At 44.6% G+C, this 23,880-nt stretch overlaps 1 protein-coding gene across 5 annotated transcripts in view; it reads right to left on the bottom strand.

Moving 5' to 3' along the window:
• The window catches only part of STARD9 (StAR related lipid transfer domain containing 9), a 185,864-nt gene that overhangs the window by 47,343 nt on the left and 114,641 nt on the right, over positions 1-23,880 (bottom strand). For all 5 annotated transcript variants that reach the window (XR_004645546.1, XM_034769183.1, XM_034769182.1 and 2 more), the window contains 5 exons: positions 14,771-14,822; positions 13,748-13,885; positions 12,509-12,591; positions 11,673-11,782; positions 9,072-9,122 (listed from right to left, as the gene is read on the bottom strand). Coding sequence is in view for 4 of the 5 variants with exons in the window: in XM_034769183.1 (XP_034625074.1) it covers positions 9,072-9,122; positions 11,673-11,782; positions 12,509-12,591; positions 13,748-13,885; positions 14,771-14,822 (434 nt within the window). In the remaining variant the exon portion in view is untranslated. The remainder of the gene's footprint in view (positions 1-9,071; positions 9,123-11,672; positions 11,783-12,508; positions 12,592-13,747; positions 13,886-14,770; positions 14,823-23,880) is intronic.

The following is a 23,880-nucleotide window of genomic DNA, read 5'->3' as shown; positions in this document are numbered from 1 at the left end:
AATCTTCATATTGTAACAAAGCTGGATTGTTTTTCATCTCATCTTTCTATCTACAAAGTTTGCATTAGGGATGCTAACTGAACCTGCTGTAGATCCGCATTTTCTCCAGCCTGTTTTGTCGTCAGCTTTCTGGAGTCCTATTGTGTAATTCCCCTCCCCTCTTCCCCAAATACTTCCAAGGCTGATGCAGAGGCTGGCGGCTTCTACAGCATAATGCAGTTTTCAGTAACTATGGCAGCGACAGCCCTGTAATGAAGCAGAGTGCTTCTTGCAACATAACATTAAGGCTCAAAACAAGAAACTCAAGCAAAGTAGTATTACAAAAGAAAAAGAAAAAAAAATACTGTCCCTTAACACCAGTTTTACTGATTTAAAAACAGAAAAACCATCACTCAAATCAGACAGTTTCCCCCCTCCTTACTGCTGATCTAGATTCCAGTTACATTTTTCTTTATTATTTAAACCAAAAAAAAAAAAAAATCAAAGCAGATTTTTTTTTTCCACTGCATGTTTGCAAAGCAAGACAGGCTGGCAATAAAAGCAACTACAAGTCCAGGTTTCTAGACCATCAACTAATTTGCATTTTTCTTCCCTCCCCAGCACATTTGTCCAATCAGAAGGCTCCTTTCCCACACCACACCATAGCCTCAGAGTAACACACAGCAAGTAGAGGATTACGGCAACTGCACAGGACCACCCTAGGAAACTAGCTATATATATCTACTCACATCACAGAATTTAAAACTTACTAGCTCTTAAGGGAAAAGTGATAAAATGGCTATGAACATTTTGTGTTATCTCCTTCCCCAGTCTTTTGAGACACTGCAAGTTACACAATTATATGCAGAAAGAAAATGAATTAAAAACGGTAGTAGAGCCATATGTGATCTTTGAAAACAAGCACACAAAGGGAAATCCCTAAAGGTTAGAGAAGGGAAATCATCATCCTGCAAGACAGGCATTTAGTTCTTTGACAAGCTGATGTGCTTAAAGAAAAAAAATGTCTGCTGACTAGTGTGACTGTTCAGTTGTCTTAAGTTCTCCTCTTAAGAATATGACCAACTCCTCCGACCGCCTAAATATGCAGACACAATAACACCAGCCAGGAGTGACATACCAACAACACATCTGAGCATCTCTATAAGACAGCCCTACCCCTCTGGCCAGCAACAAGACACACACACTGCCTCAGAAGAATAAATGTACAGTCCTTTCCCTAGTTCAGAACAAGACTCCTGTAAGTCAAGACACAACATATGCTCCGTAGAAGACAGTGGTGTCTCTGCAAAATTCCAGCTCAGTTGGAATTGCACTCTATCTCAACTACCCGCTGTGATTTCAACTGAATATAGCATTCTTCAGTTCGTGTGCTGAAGTGCTATGTAATGTTGCTGTGCACTGTTATTCAGCTGCTGTATCCCACCCTAGATATGACAGTATTTCACAGGTGGGTGAAGTGATCCATTACGTACTTCAGAACTATAAAGCTCTGAGATCTCCAAATGAGAGCCATTATTAGAATTTCAAAATATTATTATGAGAATATTAAGAGGAAATTCTCCATGTTCACCATATTGCAATGGATTAAGTATGTTAACATGAATTACAGTGTCTTCCAATAGCTATAAATAAACCATTTGATTTTTTTATTCTTTTAAACTGGATGAAAAAACACCACCATTGTAATTAAAAAAAGGAGGCGGGGGGGCAGAGGAGGGGAAGGAAGCTTGGAGGTGTTATATAAAAGTTGATTATTTCTCCAAGAAACTAAAATGCAACTTCAGCATATATTTCTGGGATGCTGCTTCTTTTGGTGTCTAGTTTTTTGTATTTTTTTTTTAATGGGCCTGATTTTGATCTTAAACACTTGGACTTCTTAAATACTTTATATTATAATGCCATCCCCTCCTCATCAAAACAGAGCACAATTTATCAAGGAAATTTGGGATATATTGTGATTATTTGAATATCTGAGACCCCTAATGATGAAGCATAGGTTTTGTGTTAAATCCATTAATTCTGATACACAGTATTTATGTAATGCATTATTCTGAAGCTAGTTTTTATTAGGATTTTAAAAACAGACTGACTTGCTTTCCTATGGGCCCTTCCTTAGTATAAAGTAACATACTTTCTTTTTCTTTCAGTGAAATCCTGGCCCTACTGAAGTCAATGGTAAAACTCTCTCTGAGTTCAGTGGCACCAGGATTTAACTTTTGTACCTATTGTATTGGTAGTTCAACTAGTATTTGTGATGGTGCCCCCCCATAAGGCTTTATGGAATATGCTTATGATTGTATATGTGACTGTAAACGTCCGGTGCGGGGGTCGGGCCCTCTCAGGGGCCGTCGGGGGCCAGGCCGCCTCACTACACGGCCTGGATCGGTCTCAGGGTTCCGCCCCTCTGGCCGGGACTAGGCCAAAGGTACACGGCCTCTGCAATGCGCTTCTGCTCTCCGTCAGGGTCCGGCAGTAACTCAGGCCCGGGCTCCGGTCCTCACTGCCGGAGCTGGGGATTACAAAGTCAGTCAAGCCCCCGCGCTAGCTCAGGGCGGGGCAATAAACAATAGTTCGGGCGCTCAGCTCCGTGGATCAGGAGCTGAGTCCTGACAAACTCAGGGCGTCCCAGGCCCTTATTCAGGGGAGGGCAACCCCCAATAGTCCAGGGGGCTCAGAACCTTCCTTCAGGCTGAGCAGTAAAGTCAGGAGTTAAGGCCCGGCCCTCAGTCAGGGCGGGGCAACAAACAATAGTCCAGGGGCTCAGAACCTTCCTGCAGGCTGAGCCCCAAACAGAGTTAGTAGGCCCTGGCCCTCAGTCAGGGCGGGGCAACAAATAATAGTTCAGGGGCTCAGGACCTTCCTGCAGGCTGAGCCCCAAACAGAGTTAGTAGGCCCTGGCCCTCAGTCAGGGCAGGGCAACAAACAATAGTTCAAGGGGGGTGGGCTCAGGTCTGGGTATCAGGAGCTGAGCACGGATAGACTTGGGACGCCCCAGGCCCTTAGTCAGGGCGGGGCAACAAACAATAGTTCAGGGCAGCAACCAATAGTTCCGTAGCGGTGTCAGAGCGCTGGCTGGAGGGGGAAGCTGCCACCCGTTAAGTGGGGTGGCAGGGGGGACACAGGCCCACCCACTCCACTGTGTCCCAGCCCGGGGCCCTAAGAGCGGCAGTCAGTCTGCCGCTGTGTTGGTGGGGTCCTGACCGCAACACACCAACATTGGTTCGCTCTCTGTTGTAGCTAGACTGGGGTCAGCTACCCCCGGGCTGCTTTCCATTTCCCCCTCCATTTGTACCTGCTCCCCGCTGGGCTCGGCACGAACACGAGATGGGACGCCAGTTTCGTAAATCGCGGAGGTCCCCCTTCTTCGGCAACAGGGCGAGCACTGCTCGCCTGCACGAGAGAGGGAGGACCCCGCTCTGCAAGGACTCGGCCCAGACGGTGACGAGGTCTGGGCCGAGGACGTCCCAGAACACGCGGTAAAACTCCACAGTCAGCCCGTCCATGCCTGGAGATTTGTTAGTAGGCATGAGCCGGAGGGCCGCCGAGAACTCAGCCAGAGAAAGAGGCAGCTCCAGCCGGTCTCGGCCGTCCGCGCTGACCGTCGGGAGCTCGGTCCAGAGCACCCTGCAGGCCTCGGCGTCGGTCGGATCTGGGGAGAAAAGAGCGGCGTAGAAGGCCCTGGCCCTGCCACGCATCTCCTCCGGATCCGTGAGGGGGGCGCCGTCCTCTGCCAGGAGGCAGGTGACATGCTGTTTGGCCCCCCTCCGTTTCTCCAGGGCGTAGAAGAAGCGGGAGCCGCGATCCATCTCCCGAAGGAGACGGATGCGGGATCGAACAAACGCGCCCCGGGCCCGGTGGTCTTCCAGGGCCCGGAGCTCCTCCCGCTTCTCCCGGTACGCCGCGCAGAGGGGTGGATCTTCGGGGCCGGAGGCCAGACGCCTCTCCAGCTCCAAAACCTCCCGCTCCAACTGCCCTAACAATGCATCCCGCCGCCGGCTGGCGCCCCGGGTGTAGTTCCGGCAGAAGAGCCGCGCGCGGACCTTCCCCACATCCCACCACCGCCGCGCCGAGGGAAAGGCGCGCCGCTGCCCCCGCCAGGCCAGCCAGAACTCCCGGAAGGATGCCACGAAGCCCACGTCCTCCAGCAAACTATTATTAAAATGCCAATAGGCCGGCCCCGGCCGCTCGGAACTGAGAGAGGTCGTCACGGTCACCAGGTGGTGATCTGAGAACGGGGCCGGCCGGACGCTGGAGGCAGATGAAAACGGGACAGATAAATGCGGTCCAACCGGGAGTGGCACGACCGGTCGTCCTCCACCCGGACATAGGTGAAGGTGGTGTCGTCGTCCGGGTGGTGTTCGCGCCAGACCTGTCCTGGATTTGGAGGCCAGGGTGCGTGAGCGGTTGCGGAGATGGACGGGACTGCTCCGGTGTCTCTCCCTGCGGGGGAGGGCGCTGGTGCTGAACCAGCTCGTCCTGTCCATGCTCTGGCACCGGCTCAACACCCTGAGCCCGACCCCGGGACTCCTGGCCAGGCTCCAGAGGATAGCCCTGGAGTTCTTCTGGCCTGGACTGCACTGGGTCTCTGCGGGGGTTCTGAGTCTTCCCCTGGAGGAGGGGGGACAGGGCCTGGTCTGCCTTCGTAGCCAGGTCCATGTCTTCCGCCTCCAGGCCCTGCAGAGGCTCCTTTATGGTGAAGGTAGTCCGGCATGGAGCACGTTAGCGCACGCCTTCCTCCGCCGCCTCCGAGGGCTCCGATACGACCGGCAGCTCCTTTTTCTTCATCCGAGAGGTCTTCCGCGAGACCTCTCGGAGCTGCCGGTCTTCTACCAGGACCTTCTCCGGACCTGGAAGCTTTTCTCGGCGACCAGGTCCATTGTGGCCACCGAGGGCGCAGATCTCCTCGCGGAGCCCCTGCTGCACAATCCCGATCTTCGTGTGCAGGTGGCGGAGTCGCCCTCGGTGAGCCGGAGGTTGGTCCTGGCGGAAACCACCAGGGTCGGAGACCTCCTGGACTACACCAGAGGGGACTGGGTGGATCCCCGCGCGCTTGGTCGGCGCATGGGGCTATCCACCCTCGCGACCCCTCTGCGTGTACTCCAGGAGGTGGGCGCTGCATTGTCACCTCCTGCTCTCGGCTTTCTGTGGCGGGCCCTGCGGGAGGGTGCTCCCCGCCCACCCCTCACCCCGGGCCCTCCGGACCTTTTTCTCGGGCCCCTGTTCCATGAGCCCCCCCGGCTCCCCCGCTCCCATAACCCGAGCCGGCTGCGCGCTTTGCAGCCGGTCCTGTTTCGAACCGCGCCTAGGGACTATCTGTACACGCTCGTGCTTCACACGTTGCATCACCTCACCCTCGTGTCCCGCCCCGACACCAAGTGGAGGGACTATCTGTTACCTGTGGAGGGTGAGGAGCCCCGGTGGGCCAGCCTTTATTCCACCTTAGTTCCAAGGCCCGCCGGGGACATTGGTTGGCGGCTCCTTCATGGGGCCGTGAGCACGGGCGTGTACTTGGCGCGGTTCACCCCTATTCCTGAGGCCTGCCCATTTTGTGGCATTAGGGAGACCCTGGCGCACGCTTACCTTGAGTGCGCCAGGCTGCAGCCCCTTTTCCGGCTTCTCCAGAACCTCTTGTTGAGGTTCTGGTTACACTTTTCCCCGCACTTGTTTATTTATGCACACCCTATCCGTGGCCCCACTAAGTCGCGAGACCTCCTCGTCAACCTCTTCCTGGCCCTGGCCAAACTCACCATCTATAATACCAGGGAGAAGATGTTGGACGAGGGGGTGCTTTGCGACTGTGGGGCCTACTTTCATACCTCTTTGGTTTCACGTCTCCGTGCGGAGTTCCACTGGGCAGCGTCCGCTGGCTCCCTTGCCACCTTCGAGGAGCAGTGGGCGCTGTCCGGGGTTCTCTGCTCGGTGTCCCCATCTGGTTCCCTGCTTTTGAACCTTTGACCGTCACCTTGTTCCTTGTTTTTTTATTAGTTGTCCCACGTAATCATTTGGTACTGGGTCCAGTGGTCCCTCCCGCTAGGCTGGGGGAGGGGCCTTTAGTAGTGGGCGGCTAAGTCCGCCCATTTCCCGGTTTGCCAATACGGCCTCACTACAGTGACATAACTAGAATATGTTTTAGGCTACATATGGCATGTAACATATCTATGTAAAGGTTATGATCTACTGAATGTATTCATCCTATTTGTATGCATGTATCATTTTTGTATTTGAAGTTATGAATATTGGCTGTGTACTGCCTTGATTTTAACTAGCCTAGTAGAGCATTTGGTCAGCTTGAGAAAAGTGCAAATAAAGTGTCCAGTCAAAAACCACTTAAACCAACAATAAACTTGAAGATGCCAATCCACATCTGAGCCTTCCCAGGAATGTGGCTTGGCTGGTAAAAACTGAGTCATGCATGGAATCTCCAAACCTCCATCTTGGAGCTGGACTTTGCATAGGAGTAAGGAGGGGGTCTCCACCCACAAGAGAAAGTCTACTTAAACCCCCAGGAGACCCCTCCATTTTGTCTTCATCTGGCTAAAGAGGTAGCCTCTCCACCCCCAAGGATACCTGAAAGAAACTGGAACAAAAGGACAGCAACTACAGGGGATGTGAGAGATTGCTGGATCCAGACTAGCAGGAGACTAGTCTGTAAAAGGAAGCTTACTGGAACTGGTGAGGTTTTATTTGTATTCAGTTTCTTAGACATAGACTTGCGTGTTCTATTTTATTTTACTTGGTAATTCAGTTTGTTCTGTCTGCTATTACTTAGAACCACTTAAATCCTACTTTCTGTATTTAATAAAATCACTTTTTACTTATTAATTAACCCAGAACATGTATTAATACCTGGGGGGACAAACAGCTGTGCATCTCTCTCTATCAGTGTTATAGAGGGTGAACAATTTATGAGTTTACCCTGTATATTAGGGGTTCTCAAGCTGGGGGTCGGGTCCCCTCAGGGGGTCACGAGGTTACTACATCGGGGGTTGTGAGCTGTCAATCTCCACCCGAAACCCCGCTTTGCCTCCAGCATTTATAATGGTGTTAAATATATTTAAAAGTGTTTTTAATTTATAAGGGGGGGGGTCGCACTCAGAGGCTTGCTATGTGAAAGGGGTCACCAGTAAAAAAGTTTGAGAGCCACTGTTGTATATGTTTTATCCAAGGTAAAATGGATTTATTTGGAGTTTAGACCCCATTTGGAGTTGGGTATCTGAGTGCTAATATATATTATTATATATGGAGATATACCTATCTCCTAGAACTGGAAGGGATCCTGAAGGGTCATTGAGTCCAGCCCCCTGCCTTCACTAGCAGGACCAAGTACTGATGTGCCCCAGATCCCTAAGTGGTCCCCTCAAGGATTGAACTCACAACCCTGGGTTTAGCAGGACAATGCTCAAACCACTGAGCTATCCCTCCCCTGCTTTCAGGTTAAGTCTGCAGCTTTGGGGCACATGGTTCAGACCCTGGGTCTGTGATGGAGCAGACTGGCGTGTACGGCTCAACAAGACAAGGTGCTGGAGTCCTAGGCTGCCAGGGCAGGAAAGCAGGAGCAGAAGTAGTCTTGGCACATCAGGTGGCAGTTCCCAATGGGTTTCTGTGATCCAACCTGTCACAGTATTCACCTAGTATGAGCAGATATTGTACCAGACCCTATACAGTTTGGAGATTCCTAGAACCACCAGACATAGTGCCCAATTCTAAAAAACATTAATCATATGATTAGTCCTTGCACATGCAATTAGTCCCATACAAGTCAGTGGAACTACCTTTCGTGAGTAAGGACTACTTACAAGAATAAAGATTGCTAAATTGGGCCCAGTACATAAAGACAAACACATCTGGCATTACATTTTAATTACCTGCTTTTGTCAGACTGAGTTAGAGCCTTAATATTATTTCACTGTGAATGTTTGTACTTATTCTATTCTTATCAAGGGAACAAAAAGTACAGGCTTGACCTGGTTACACATAAAAGTCTAAAATGAATTTATGAGAACACTTTACCAAATTGACACCTATAAAAATATTACAATTATAAGTGAAAATGGCATGATGTTCTTTATGTGTTTATATATTCCAAATGGGTGAAATTCAGCCCTGGGCAGACAGCCAGCATATGGCTTACACATCACTTTGAGTTCTGCTTGAGTCATGTTTAAGCCCTACTTAGAAAGCACAAGAGTGATGACTCTTTGCACAGGTGTGAATTTCACCCATCCTGAACGTTTTTGACACTATTCAGTCCTATGTCAGCTGGAATAACATTGGGAGTTAGTCAACAATTGCTCCACAGCTCCTTCCAACTGCAGCATTTGACTTACAGCACTCTATCCCCTCAAAAGCAGCATTTTCACACTTACAGTTTGACTGAAAAAAGACCCTGAGATGAGATAAAGAAGCTTTGCAGGGTCATTTGCAATCCATTTGTTAAATTGCACTTACAACATTAAAAAAACCCACAACAATTGGTCAGCACAGCTTTAAGGTTGGATCCATTAGAATGTTAGGTTCGTCTCACTTGGGACTTGAGTTTAATAGCTTGGCAAGCCACTAAAGCAAAAAAGCATCAAATATGAAATAAGAATAGCATCATGGCAGCAAGCAACAGGGTATCATCTGCACTTTGATTGCAAACTGCCATTCTGACACTTCAATGTGATGAAATGCACTTGGATTATCGTGGTCCAGACTGCCTCCTCCCACAGCGGCCAATGGGGAAAGGAAGGGCTAGAGAGGCCAGAAAATCAGCATGGTTTTGACATGATCCTAATAATTCTAACTTGTGATAGTCATAGCTAAGAAAGCCTAGAAAATTAAGCAATTAAACAATGTTATAGCTCTGAACAGGCTGAGTCAAGAATGGAGATGGACATGAAGACCTAATGATTACAGAGGAAGGAGCTGACTGCATCTTTGCACCAGTATCAATTTCCCTGAGCCTCACATATCTGTAATTCCCAAAGTTTGCATGAGGATGCATACTCATTTGCAAAGATTGGAGAACAGTGCAGGAAATCTCATGATGAAAGGTACTGTCATATACTAACTTCAAGCTAGTCTCTTACCTCATCATTTCAGTTGAATGTTTGTACTCCTCATGGCCTATATGCTTTTGACTGTGGAAAAACCAAGAAATATATTACAGTCAGTACTGTATATCAGATACGCTTCTACTAGGTGACATTGATTTGCTCTGATGTTGCCTCTGCAACATCTACAGACCACTTCAGTCCCATTTTATCCCTATATTATAGACCTTTGTGCTGACCCTCTTAGGGGGAAACATTTCAATCACATGAGCAAATCCACTTATCTGGAATAAGAGACACACTTATCACTTAGTGCAAGGGAAGAAAAAGAAAAACAATTTGGTTTAACTTTGTGGAAAGACTACAGAAGAGAAACAAAAGATTGCTGGATTTCTTCAGGTAAAACACAGCTAATAAAAACTACATGCACATTATATCTCATCTCAGTAACAGACAGTCATTAATAAAAATTCAAATGAGCAGGACACCAAAAAGTTTCATTTTCAGAGTAACAGTTTAAGATAATCATGGCAAAATGGAAAACAACATTATACACTATAATATAGCATATTCCCATCCTAAAGGAATCTACTATCTATACATAATCTGGAAATCAATCAGAAATAGTCCTCAATCCTGTCTGGTTTATGAAGGCAACTCAAACACTCGCTAAAAAAAAACAAAATAGCGATGTACAATCCTATATGCCTTGAGATGTCTCAAATATCTGATACCCATCACTGAGAGCCTACAACAAAGTTTCTACCTCTTTTATATTCAAAACTGTGTAGTGAGTCTCTTGGCATGATGTAGATCATTAGCAAACGTCTTATTTGTAAATTTTTCCATTCTGTGGGGAATGGAGGTAAAAGTGACATGACCTGGTATGATACATTGTACAAAACAAATAAATACCAAATATTGTTTTGTAAAGAAAGGTATCTCCATATAAAATTAAAAGAAATAGCTGAAGAGGATCTAAGGATGTTATCCTGAGAGAAGAAGAGCACACAGTGCACACTTGGAGACAGTAACACAGAAAGCATGCACAAATATTGTATAAGGATGAATGCTTCATGTTCATAAATATAAAAAGGAAAAACATTCCAAGAGAATTTTAAAAATGCTGAATTTTGCTATTCCGTTAGAATAACTCTAGCAAAGAAATGGGTTGATGCTTGAGGTGAACTATGGAAGCAGTTGTTCTTTCCCCAACAATTAAATACAAATCACCATCGCATGACAGCTCTCCAAGAAGAAAATGGTTATATTCAGTTTTATAAATACACCAAATAGCATCCTCTTTATAACTTAAATTTCACACCAAAATTAGCTTCAAAGAACATTAAGGTTGCAAAGTTAAGGACTCAAAAGTTAGGAAATGCCAGAATTAATGTTGCCTGTGCAGCATTAATTCAGCCCCCTTGTTTGTAATGCATTATGGTCTTTAATTTCACAATCACATACTATATTTTCCACAGCTTTATTCAGTGCACACGATAGACCTGCTCTGGGGATGAATCAAGGCTGTATCGTAAAGGAGGCTGCTGTCTGTTGGACCCCTTTGTTGCAGAAGTTGGAAGGCATGTGGTGAATGAGGCAGGGGATTGGAGGAAAAGAAAGGATGGTTTCATGGTTAAGGAAGTTGAATGACCTAAAATTTGGATTCAATCCCTGCCTGTGCCACAGAGTTTCTATGTGATGCTGAGCAAATCACGTAAACCAAACTCTTCCCTGGTTGTCACTAATTGTGTGTTCCTCATTTTCTGGGTGCCTGAGTTAAGACCCTGCAGGGGTCTGATTTGCAGAAGTGCTGAGAACTCACAGTAGCAACTGAAGTCAATGGGAGCTGTGATTTGAACATGTAATGTGCTAACCTATGCTAAGTATTCTGAAAAATCAGATCCTAGTCATGTCAAATTGGACACCCAAAATCAGTGGGATCTTTTGACCTTAATCTCTTTGGGCTAGACCCACAAAGGAACTTAGGAGCAACTAAGATTTCTGCTCAGCTGCTACCTCTCTCTGGAGGTGCCTAAATTCCCTAGAAGACTAAATTTCTAGTGAAAATATGCCTACATTTCTGGCTTTGGGCATGTGCAAAATCACTGAAGTCCAGACGCTGCTAATCAGTTCAGCACCCGAGATCATGCCTAAACCCCAGCAAGATTTTAGGACTTTACCCACCTATCTCACCTGCAGGGCCCAGTCCAGTAGGTGTTTTCAGAGTATACATATCAGATTTGGCCTCATACAAAAGACTGTTGTGGGTGACCATATAGAGCATTTTTGGGGGACTGGTGGTGTGTGTATCCCAGGATACCCAATAGCCCATGCTTAGGGCACTCATCTGGAATGTAGGAGACCTGTTTTTAAATCCTTACTCTCCCTGACTTTAAGTAAGGACTTGAACTTGGGTCTTTTATAGCCCAGGTGAGTGCCCTGACCTCCAGGGCATAGGGTAATCAGGCGTGGTTCTCTCTCAAGCTCTCCTGTTGGAGCTGTTCCACTCATCATTATAATTTAAATCTAAATAAGTAAATAAAATATGATGGGACCTATGCATTCCACTTCTCTTTGAAATGAACCCAGGTTCCAGGGAAGTTCCATTCCAGTGAATACTTCTTTTAAACTTACCTTTCTTTTTCAAGTGGAGAAAAGATATAGGGAGGGGAAGGAGTGAAATCTCCATCCAAGTCCAGCCATTCCAAAGATTTGCTGCTCAATACGGTGGAGACTTCACTAATCTATTAAAAAAAAACAAGATGGGAGCAGAGGAAGGAATATTAAAACAACCTAGCAGGTTTCAACTTATTATTGCTGCTGTTAATATGTGCCACAGAATAGAGCATGTCCCTTGTCCCAGTGACCTTACAGATGTCTAAGTCTGTTTGGAAATCTGAATAAACTATTTTCTAAATAATATCCTGCAGTAGTGAGTTCCCTTTTTATACACCACATAAAAAGTATTTCCTTTTATCAATTTTTAATTTCAATCTCTAACTCCAATGCATGTAACAATATCTACATGAATACTGGGGCACTCAATATATATATTTCACCAGCTAAAATTGTTTTTAGTGTATTTAATGCTGAACGGTGAGCTAATACCATAACGAGGATAACTCAGAATATTATTGACCATGGAAAGTTTTTAAATTGTCTTTCCCCTTTAGTATTCTGCCTTTAGTTATATTGTTTCAACCCCAGTGAAGTCATGACTAGAAAACAAGGATATATTAAATTATTTAAGAGGATCTGCATTTTCTTTTGCTAAGCAACTCTGCAAACAGCACCGGTGTCCATCCACAATGGTTTAGTGTTACTACAGACCATTAGAAGGAGGAAATGATGCAAGTAAATAAGTAGATATGAAGAAATGTTATACATTTGATATTTGCGTTTAAAATGAAATAAGGTTAGTCACCCATGAAGGAATTTAGGAAAGAAAAATATAAAGTCTCAAAACTTACCAATCTTCTTTGTCTTAAAATGGCAGCCTCTGCTGGGTGGTTGAACCTAAATTTATGAGCCTTGCCCAGGACAACAAGACCTCCTGTTCAAAAAAAGGAAACTATGAAGATAAAATTTTATCAAACACCTGGAATTTGATGTGTATCCATGGTACATACAATTTAAACCACTCGTAGTAACACTTCGCTGACTGTTACTGCCAGCATTACTGTGCTTTTTAAAAAATCTTAAACCCTGGAGGTCAGGGGCAAATACACTGCTGGAAATTTCTTTTTATTCTGACTCCTCTATCTTAATGACAAGGAGCACATAAGAGAAAGATTTCAAATCCCTGTGCTCAGTAATTAAGATACTCAAAAAATCTTTAAAGTGAAAATGCTACAAAAAGTGAGAAAAAATCTAAAGCACAAATTAAGTAAAAAAAAATTCAAAGAAGAATTTCGAAACGCCCCTACATAGAGCCATATTTTAATCCCACAGCAGCATGATCTTGGAACTTTGAAGTAGAATTGAAAAAAAGTGTCAATAATAAGATAAAGACTTGTCCTAGTAAGCTGAATAAGACTGTCTGGTGGTGGTGTGTAAAAGAAGCACCATCTCCTAACAGCAGAAGCTCTGGGCAGCCAAGAAAAGTGGTTTCCCAGTGTTTGCCTCTGAAACCACAATACGGGCCTGTTCCACTGACATCAATAGAGTTTGTTAGGTGCTTTTGTAAACCCGGCCTTAAATCTCTAACCCTAACTTTGAATTCAGAGACACTCCCCTGTACTCTATTGCTCAACATCTACAATTTTGACAAAAATCTGATTCCAATGAGAAATGAAGTCTAAGGTAATTCAACCATTCTAGTACAGTCCACAGAAAGCCAAGCTCTTATGGCTTTTGCAGTGGACATGTTAGAGGGGTTCTACCTAACCCATTACCTTACTGATCAGAAGCAATCCTGAAAAGCCTTCCATTTTCAGAGAGCTAAGAATTACTGCAGCTAAAATTAATCTTAATATGACCATAACTGTTTCATTTTAACATAACACATATGCCTATCCATTTAATAGACGTGTACGACTTCAGTAGATCCTAGTTTCTGAACTCAGAGGGTTATTAGGTTGTATTGTTCCACCCTAAGGAATGCTGAGGAATGGATTTACAGTATTTACTCTCTCAGTATTTTACTGTATTCACCTGCTGATACCTGTATCATTAGCATCAATGTCACAAAAAGGAACCGCAAGACTCACCTTGTGACAGACGACAAGCACCAGTGACTTTCTGTCCATTTACAGTACAATATGCTCCCTGGACTGGCCGCAGTGTCACAATTCCACACTTGTTGTCTATAATGCAATGGTTCCTTTCAATCCATTGACCCTGCAGAACTAAAAATTGTAGGTCATTTTTACTGGATCGTTTTAGGTTTATTTTAAACTCTTTTCCACATTTGCTTTAGAACAAAAGCTTCCAGTGCAGGTAAGTACAGCACTATAGTCAAAGAACAATCCTATGCACCATATAGAAACCTAAATTTCTCCTCTGATTACTAGTTCAGGATCGGTTTTTGGAAAAGTTTACTGGTCTGAAAGTATTTGTACTGTTCTTCCAAAATTCTATTCCTAGCAAGTTGTACGCTATCAGGACCTGTAATCATGCTATATTTTCTATTTGAACTGTGACATTATTTTAACAGCTGATATTTCACTAAATACTAGAGCTAGAGACTGATGATTTAATCAAAGCTGGCATTCCAAGCTGTTTCCAATTTCAGTATTAAATGTCAGTTTCTACTAGTTTTGGTACTTCTTGAAATTGTGGCTGCTAAAAAAAAAAATCACATCAGAAATGAAGGGGGGGGGGAAGATAATGAAAACTATGTAATTTTAAGATCTAACACCCATGACCCAGCACAGCTGGAAAGAAATATATTGAACCAGTTTGAGAGAGAGAGAATTAAAACCGGAATGAATAGAGCAAGTTCTGGGCTTTGAACCACAATAATTTTCAATCCCTAATGTAAATTTACCCTACTAGGGAAAAACTTAAGTAGATACTCAATTACACGGTGTTTCTTGACCCAATAAATAGCAGCAAAAATTAACTAACACTTCATTATATAGCAAACCTACAAGCAGTTATTTTCTTCTCAACTTCTCACATGGAGACTGCTGGTAAAGAAAAAATGCCTATTAGACTGTTATGCTAGACAAGCAAAAGCACCTGGGTTGACAGAACACACTGTAAAATCCTCTGTAATCTCAGTCTCTTACCAATATCCTGCTCCTGGTCTGAATCACATCTTCCAATTTTGGTTGTTCCTTCCTAAAAGAGGGAAATCACTATTGTAAATAAGGTAAATTAAAAGTAATCTATTGAAAATTAAAAATGCATAAAAGTTCTCATTAATTCAGCTGCAGTATCTTGGTAAATATTTCAGACAAGGTATCCCTGCCTGGGTTGATTAGAGCAGACTGTAGCTATTAGTTGTAATCTGTATGGAGTCTTAACCCTCAACTGCCCTCAGTTTTGTAATTGCTATGAATCACACTTAGTGCTTCCTCTGTTGTTACTTAAGCAGATGCTGCAACCAGTTGGATAATTTTTTTAAGTTGCTTGAGATAGATGTTTTGCTTGCATGGCTGCTCTCATGCACAATTACTATATTTAAATATGAACACTGGTATCTGAGTTTTTCAGACGGGCTACTCAGATGCCCAATGACCCAATCTGAGTAGGTAATTATGATAACTGCATGCACAAATATGTGTGTGTGCAAAATAAGAAGCCAATTTTGAAAACACAGCCCAGAATGTAAATCTTCAAGGAGCAGTTTACTGATGATTAGATATAGATAGAAAATCCCAACTCTTGAAGGGAGTTAGGCACGGAGTATGGATGCAGTAAACTAACTACAATCAGAGAGTAATCCGTGTATGTAAATTTTCCATGGATGAATGCGTTCTAATAAATCAATATTCTTGTTGATTATTAAAGTTTATGTGTCCCTATATATGAACAAATATTATATACACTCACAATTTTGAAAAAAGAACAAAAATTCTCAGGCCATCCAGTTCAAAAAATAAATTTTGGGGCAGTTATGGAAGCAAGCTAATATTTATTCTATTTTGACAAAAGAAATGTCAATAAAACATAAGGTCACAAATCAATATTCTGAATATGTAAACTAGCAATAAAGGCAGTAGACTCACATCCTGTCTATTATGTTCCTTGTATTATTCCTTAGGAAAACAAAGTCAGGACATTTCTTAGTTCTGACAAGGCACAATATCTATTTACTGCTAGCACTATGTTTCAATAGTTCAGTAAGCTGATTTGTACACACACATTCTCTAACAAGTTTATTTAAAAAAATATATTACAACACAACCATATCTTGATAATCAGCGGTTTAGATTATATAAAAATTAAATTATTATTATTTGTACAGTATCTGAAGTTTTTTGTGGTCCAACCAGAACAAATGAAAATATGGTCCTCGCTCCAAATAGCATATAATTTAATTCTAAACACGAAGCAACACGAGAGAGCAACGATCCATAAGGGCAGAAAAAGGAAGGATGAGGTTTATAATAAGATGACAAGGTTACTTAGGGGATAATGAATTACATATAATCATGAGCATGTCTTACTAGTTTCCCAGCATCTGATGGGAAGGGGTGATTGTCACTCTCACCCGGGGCCGGTGCAAGGAAGTTTCGTGCCCTAGGCGAAACTTCCACCTTGCACCCCACCCCCCCCCCCGCGGGGCCCCCCCCCCCCCCCCCCCCCCCCCCCCACCCTGCGGCGCCCCCCCCCCCCCCAAGGGGCCCCCCCCCCGGGGAGCCATGCAGCAGCTCCCCACCCCAGCTCACCTCTGCTCCGCCTCCTCCCCAAGCACGCCGCCCCCGCTCTAATTCTCCTCCCCTCCCAGGCTTGTGGCGCCAAACAGCTGATTGGCGCCACAAGCCTGGGAGGCGGGAGAAGTGGAGCAGCAACGGCGTGCTCGGGGAGGGGGCGTAGAAGAGGTGAGCTCCCCCCCACACCCTGAGGCACCCCCGCGGCAGCTCCCCATCCCCCTGGCCTGGGGAGCCGTGCGGCACCTACCCACCCCAGCTCACCTCTGCTCCGCCTCCTCAACGAGCATGCCGCCCCTGCTCTAATTCTCCTCCCAGGCTTGCGGTGCCAAACAGCTGATTGGCGCTGCAAGCCTGGGAGGTGGGAGAGGTGGAGCGGCGACCGCGCGCTTGGGGAGGAATGCTGTAAAAAAAAAAATAATAATTGGGGGCACTGCTTTTTGGCACCCCCAAATCTTGGCGCCCTAGGCAACCGCCTAGTTCGCCTTAATGGTAGCACCGGCCCTGCTCTCACCCCATGGAGCTGGGGTAGGGTTGCCATCTGTCCAGTTTTTCTAGGAACTTCCCTTTTTTGAGTTAGCTGTCCCAGGAAATCTGTAAAGGTGCTCAGTACACACTGCCGGCTGTCCAATTTTATAGGCCCAGGATCATCCTGAATGCCCGAGTTTTTATATCGCAGAGATGACAACCCTAGGTTGGGTCCCTGTACAGAGGGGTTGGGTAACAACTCTAAACTGCCAACCCAGCACAACCTTCTACTTGGGTGACTGAGAGGGAGTGAAGCTCATACACAAAGCCCTCTGCTGAGAGGTTGAAGGCTCTCTCCTCAGGGAGAAAAGGGGTTTAAAAAGCCAGCTCCTAAGTGACCAAAGGAGCTAGCAAAGAGGAGCGGCGAACAGGAGTTTTGCGAGGGAGTTGAGAGCAGCATTCCTTCGAGGTCCAGCTCTCAAGCAGAGAAAGTCCCACAACAAAATAAAACAGCACAAGCTACCAAGGTAAGGAGAGTTTGGTTTCAGTGAGAGTTCAGCAGCAGGGGGAGGAGGCCAAGGGACTATAACCTATTAGAAGAATGTCAGAAAACCCCCTAGTAAAGAAAGGGAGAATGAGGAGGAGAGAACCCAATACATCTAACAAACATACTCTAAACTTATGCCAATAAACCAGCCCCTCCCCACCAATCAAAAATAACCAACTTTAAAAAAAAGATGCAAGAGTAAAAATAGTGCAGACAGAAATTCAGTTGCAGAGTGGGAACTATCCAGTTTATTACACTGAATGCAGCATGTGAGACTACCTGCCTCAGGGGCAGGTGGTATATGTGTGCATATGGTGCAAGCAGCTCATGGCCCTCAGAGAGAGTTTGGGCTCTTGAGGGCAGAGTAGCTGACATGCAGGAGCTAAGGGAGAAGAGAGATATGCAGAGGAGACTTTCAGGGACACAACAGAGCAGTTTCACCCTCAGTCTGACAACCTCTCTTCAGAAGGATGAAAGTCTCGAGGAAAGAGAACATCAAGCTGGAGCAGAGAAAAAAAACTATTCAATATTTGGGACCCTCCTTCCAGATGATGTCATGGTTTCCTCTTGTACTGAGGAGATCACCTCCCGGGGGAGAGAACCCCAGTTACTAGGAACACAGCAAGGTAATAGTAACAGAGGATTTGATTAGCAGCAGTGTTGATAGTTGGGTTTGTGATGACCTGGAGAACCACACAATTGCCTGCTGGGTGCAAAGGTTGTGGTTCTCACAAGACATCTGAACAGACTTATGTGCAGTGTTGGGGAGGAACCAGTGGTTGTGGTGCATGTGGGTACCAATGATATAGGCAAAGGTAGGAGAGAGGTTATGGACGCCAAATTTAGGCTGCCAATTAAGACACTAAAGTCCAGGACCTCCATGGTAGCATTCTCTGAAAAGCTTCCAGTTCCATGCACCAGCCAGGAAGACTGGCAGAACTGCAGGGTCTCAATGCATGGATAAGCCAATGGCATAAGGAAGACGGTTTTAGGTTTGTTGGGAACTGGGGAACCTTTTGGAAAAGAAAGAAAACCAAAATGAAATCAGATTGCTGGCATGTGCGATTAGAAAGGTTGTAGAGGATTTTTTAAACTAAGGGACAGGGGAAAGTCAGCCAGGCAGAGATGTCCCTTAGGGATGAGTTTATTAAAGGGAGAACTGTATATCCTAGTAAAGATGATAGGAAAGAAGTTGTTAATGTACAGGTAGGAGCTAGTGAGTAGTAAAAGAGCTTATATCAAAATGCTAGAAGTCTACATACTACGATGGGTGAACTAAAATGCCTGGCATTAAATGAGGATATTGATATAATAGGAATCACAGAAACCTGGTGAAATGAGGATAATCAGCGGGACACGGTAATACAAGGGTACAAAATACACAGGAATGACAGAGTAGGTTGCGCTGGTGGGGGTGTGATTCTATATGTGAAAGAAAGCATAGAATCAAATAAAGTAGAATCAAACTGTACCCACAGAATCTCTATGGAAAGAAATTCCATGCTTGAAGAATAAGAATACAGCAGTTGACATATTTACCAACCGCCTGACTAGTATGGTGACGGTGCTTATGAAATCACTCAGTGATATTAGACAGGCTACAGAGGCAAAAAAAAAAAAATAATCATAGTGGATTTCAACTATTCTCATATTGACCTCAGAAAGGACTGCAGGAACAAAATTTCTTGATACTATAAATGACTGCTTCTTGGAGCAGCTTGTCCCGGAACCCACAAGGGAAGAGGCAATTCTTAATTTAGTCCTAAGTGAAGCACAGGATCTGGTCCAAGAGGTGAATACAGCTGATTGCTCGGTAATAGCGACCATAATGTAATTAAATTTAACATCCTTGTGGGGGAAAAATGCCAAATAAACTCACCACAGTAGCATTTAACTTCAAAAAGGGGAACTACACAAAAATGAGGAAGCTAGTTAAATGGAAATTAAAAGGAACAGTAGCAAGGGTGAAATGCCTGCAAACTGCATAGAAACTATTTTAAAACACCATAATAAAGGCTCAAACTAAAAGTATACCCCAAATTAAAAAAAACAGTAATAGGACCAAAAAATGCTACTATGGCTATGTGATGGGGCGTTCATCCCACACCAGCCATTGAAGGGGCTCAGTTGGCTAATTGGGCTAATTATCCATCTAGGCTGCAGTTTGAGGAGGAGCTCACCTGGGTAGGAACAGGCAGGGGTTGTATAAAGCCAAGTAGCTCAGGGCAGAAAGAGGCTGCTGGAGAGAGGCTGCAGTCACTCCCTGGGAGCAGAGAGGAGAGCAGAGCAGAGGAGAGGAGAAAACCCAAGAAAGAATAAGCCCAAGAAGGGTTAACCCCAGAGGAGTTATAGGGAAAGGAAACCTGAGAGAGCAAGGTAGGAAGAAGTCCAGGGAAACAGCAGCAAGGGGTAGGATAGGGCAGACCCTGAGTGCTTGTTACAGGGTTCCGGGGCTGGAATCCAGTGCAAAGGGCGTGCCTGAGTTCCCTTAACAGCCACTGGGAAGTGGCGCAGGATTGTGAGAGGTGCCAACCAGACAGCTGGTCTAGAGAGACTTGGCTGCCCAGAAGGGGAGGACTATATAGTGATCTGGCTGGAGGGCTGAGTCACAAAGAGAGAGAGAGAGGGGTCACAGCTTGAGTAACTGATGGAAGGAAGCACCAGACCAGATTGAGCTGATCCCCAGAGCAGCCACAAGGAGGTACTACTTGCAGTGAGAGAACCCCCTTCCCAGGCTAAACAACAGAGTAAAAGAGGTGATTAGAGGCAAAAAGGCACCCTTTAAAAATCAAATCCTATGGAGGAAAATATAAAGGAACAAACTGTGGCAAAACAAGTGTATGTAAAAGTATAATAAGGCAGGCCAAGAAAGAATGTGAAGGGCAACTAGTTAAAGCCACAAACTAACAGCAAAAAATATTTTAAGTACATCTGAAGCAGAAAGCTTGCCAAATAGTCCAAGTGGGACACTGGACAACCCAGGTGCTAAGGAAACACTCAAGGAAGACAAAGCCATTGTGGAAAAGCTAAATTAATTCTTTGCATCTGTCTTCACTGCATGGGATGTGGGAGAAATCCCCAAACCTGAGCCATTTTTTTTAGGTGACAAATAACAGGAACTGTTCCAGGCTGAGGCATTAGTAAAGGTGGAACAAAATGATAAACTAAATAGTAATAAGTCATCAAGACCAGATGGTATTCACACAAGAGTTCTGAAGGAACTCAAATATGAAATTGTAGAACTACTAATTCTAGTATGTAACCTATCAATTAAATCAGCCTCTGCTAGGGTGACCAGATAGCAAGTGTGAAAAATCGGGACAGGAGATGGGGGGCGGGGGGATAATAGGAGCCTATATAAGAAGAAGACCCAAAAATCAGAACTGCCCCTATAAAATCGGGACATCTGGTCACCCTAGCCTCTGCACCAGATGACTGAAGGATAGCTAACGTACTGCTAATTTTTTTAAAAAAGGCTTTAGAGTTGATCCTGGCAATTACTGACAGTAAGCCTAACCAGGCAAACTGGTTGAAACTATAGTCAAGAACAGAATTATCAGACACCTAGATAAACACAATATGTTGGGGCTGAGTCAATACAGCTTTTATAAAAGGAAATCATGCCTCACCAATCTATTAGAATTCTTTGAAGGGGTCAACAAACATGTGGACAAGGGTGATCCAGTGGACATAGCGTACTTGGACTTTCTGAAAGTCTTTGACAAGGTCCCTCACCAAAGGCTCTTAACCAAAGTAAGCAGTCATGGGATAAGAAGGAAGGACCCCTCATGGATCAGTATCTGGTTAAAAGACAGGAAACAAAGGATAGGAATAAATGATCAGTTTTCACAGTGGAGAGAGGCAGATAGCCAGGTTCCCAAGGATCTGTACAGGGACCAGTGCTATTCAACATATTCATAAATGATCTGTAAAAGGGAGTGAACAGTAAGGTGGCAAAATGTATAGATGATACAATGTCCAAGACTGACAGCTGAGATTTACAAAGGGGCCTCATAAAACTGGGTGACTGGGCAACAAAATGGCAGATGAAATTCAATGTTGGTAAATCCTAAGTAATGCATATTGGAAAAAATCATTCCAACTATGCACATAAAATGATGGGGTCTAAATTACTTGTTACCACTCAAGAACGATCTTGGAGTCACCCTGGATAGTTCTCTGAAAACATCCACTCAATGTGCAGCAGCAGTCACAAAAGCTAACCGAGTGATAGAATCATTAAGAAGGGGATAGATAATACAACAGAAAATATGATAATGGCACTATATAAATCCATGGTATTTGAATACTGAGTGCAGTTCTGGTTGCTCCATCTCAAAAAAGATACATTAGAATTGGAAAAAGTGCATAGAAGGGCAATGACAATGATTAGGTGTTTAAACTTCATGAAAACGAATGGGATGTTACTTTCATTGTTTTCACTTACTTATATCCCAATGTAATGTACACATTTACATTGTGTACACACCTGTAACTAAATAACCCATCAAACGAGAAAGAAGCTGGGTGGAATGCAAATGAAGTATTTTAACAGAAAAGTGCTAATTTCAAAGCAAGTGGTCATTGTGCATGACAATTGGAGGTCAAAGACTCTAAATTCATTCCTCACTCTCCTTCATTAAAGAAAGAGCGCACTTGGGTAGTGACCCTGTCAGCTTGTTTTCTGTGAGAAGAAGCTATAAGCAAAGCTGAGAGTCTGTCACAGAGGTCACGGATCCCGTGACTTTCCGGGACCTCCATGACTTCTGCAGCCACGCCAGCTGCTGCTGGGGCAGCCCCCGTGGCCAGCCGCCCAATCCTAAATTCCCTGTAAGCTATAAGCAGGCTATCAAGTGTTGCGCAGTTCAGGTGTCCCTCCGTCCACTGCCGTGTGTTGCTCCTGCCTTCTGCCTTGGAGCTGCTCCCAGGAGCCTCCTACTTGCTGCGCAGATGGGGGGTACCCTATCCCTACCCTCAAGCATATCTACCTCTCCCCCAAGCTTAGTGTCATCTGCGAACTTGCTGAGGGTGCAATTCATCCCATCATCCAGATCCTTACAAAACCGGCCCCACGAACGACCCCTGGGGCACTCCGCTTGATACCGGCTGCCAACTAGACATCAAGCCGTTGATCACTACCCGTTGAGCCCGACAATCTAGCCAGCTTTCTATCCACCTTATAGTCCATTCATCTAATCCATACTTCTTTAACTTGCTGGCAAGAATACTGTAGACTACCATATCAAAAGCTTTGCTAAAGTCAAGATCTATCTCATCCACCACTTTCCCCATATCCACAAAGCCAGTTTGCCTTCTATGAGGAGATATCAGGTTGGTCAGGCATGACTTGCCCTTGGTGAATCCATGTTGATTGTTCCTGATCACCTTCCTCTCCTCCAAGTGCTTCAAAATGGACTCCTTGAGGACCTGGTCCATGATTTTGCTGGGGACTGAAGTGAGGCTGACAGGTCTGTAGCTCCCCAGGTTCTCTTTCTTCTCTTTTTAAAATATGGGCACTATATTACCCTTTTTCCAATCATCCGATCTACTTGCTGATCTACTTAAAGTGGGGTCAGTATACTTCAAGGGGCAACATGCGCGCCCGCAGCGCGTGTCTCCGTCGCATGCACAGACTGTCTTTCACACTCACTTCCCAACACATACTTGTATTGTTCTTACTTCCTGATACTTCTTTTAAAGTGTGTTATTTTAGTTTTTTTACTAGTCTATGCATTTCATAATTTTTATTTCTCTTACACTTAAATTTAATTCTTTGAATAGTGAGTTCTAAAATGCCTAACCTGTCCTGGCTGGAGTAATTATTCCTATGGTAACTTTTAAAAAATATATATTATATCTAGGCTTTTGGTTTCTACTGGTGGTGCACATCCACACATTACCTCGATATGATGCACATTCATTCCGCATATAGATGGAAAAAATTAGAGGGAACACTGCCCCAAGCCCTTGCCCCGAGCCCCCTCTCGCCCCCAAACTCCCTCCAAGAGCCCATGCCCCACATCCCCCCCCGCACTCAGAACCCCTTGTGGCCGTTCCTCCGTCTAGGAGCAGCAGGGACATGTCACCACTTTTGGGGAGCCACGTGGAACCAGGTAGGGAGCCTGCCGGCCCCACTCCAACCAGATTATAAGCCAGACTTTGAATGAAGATCAGAAATGCCAGTTTATAGAGCTTTCTGGTGGTAAAGTGCCGGATAACACAGCTTTTACTGTATTCGGGAAAATATTTTTGCACTTCAGTTTTGAAAACACATCATCTCTCAAAAGACTTTACTGCACAAATGGACTAATCCTTTTTACACCAATACAAATCGATCCTACAATTTAAACTTCAGACCCTAAGGAGCTATTAAATTCAAGAGGAAAGATACTCTTCACAAAAAAGGCAACTAGCAACATGTCGCTGAGCTGTTGTAAAATCTACTGTATATGAAAAGTATATGAAGTAGGACACAGGAAGAGAATAATGGATAACACACTGCTTGCAC

Source organism: Trachemys scripta, chromosome 4 (assembly GCF_013100865.1).
Source record: "Trachemys scripta elegans isolate TJP31775 chromosome 4, CAS_Tse_1.0, whole genome shotgun sequence".
Taxonomy (NCBI): Eukaryota; Metazoa; Chordata; order Testudines; family Emydidae; genus Trachemys; species Trachemys scripta.
The sequence above is the reverse complement of the archived record's forward strand: the minus strand, read 5'-3'. Positions and strand labels throughout refer to the sequence as shown.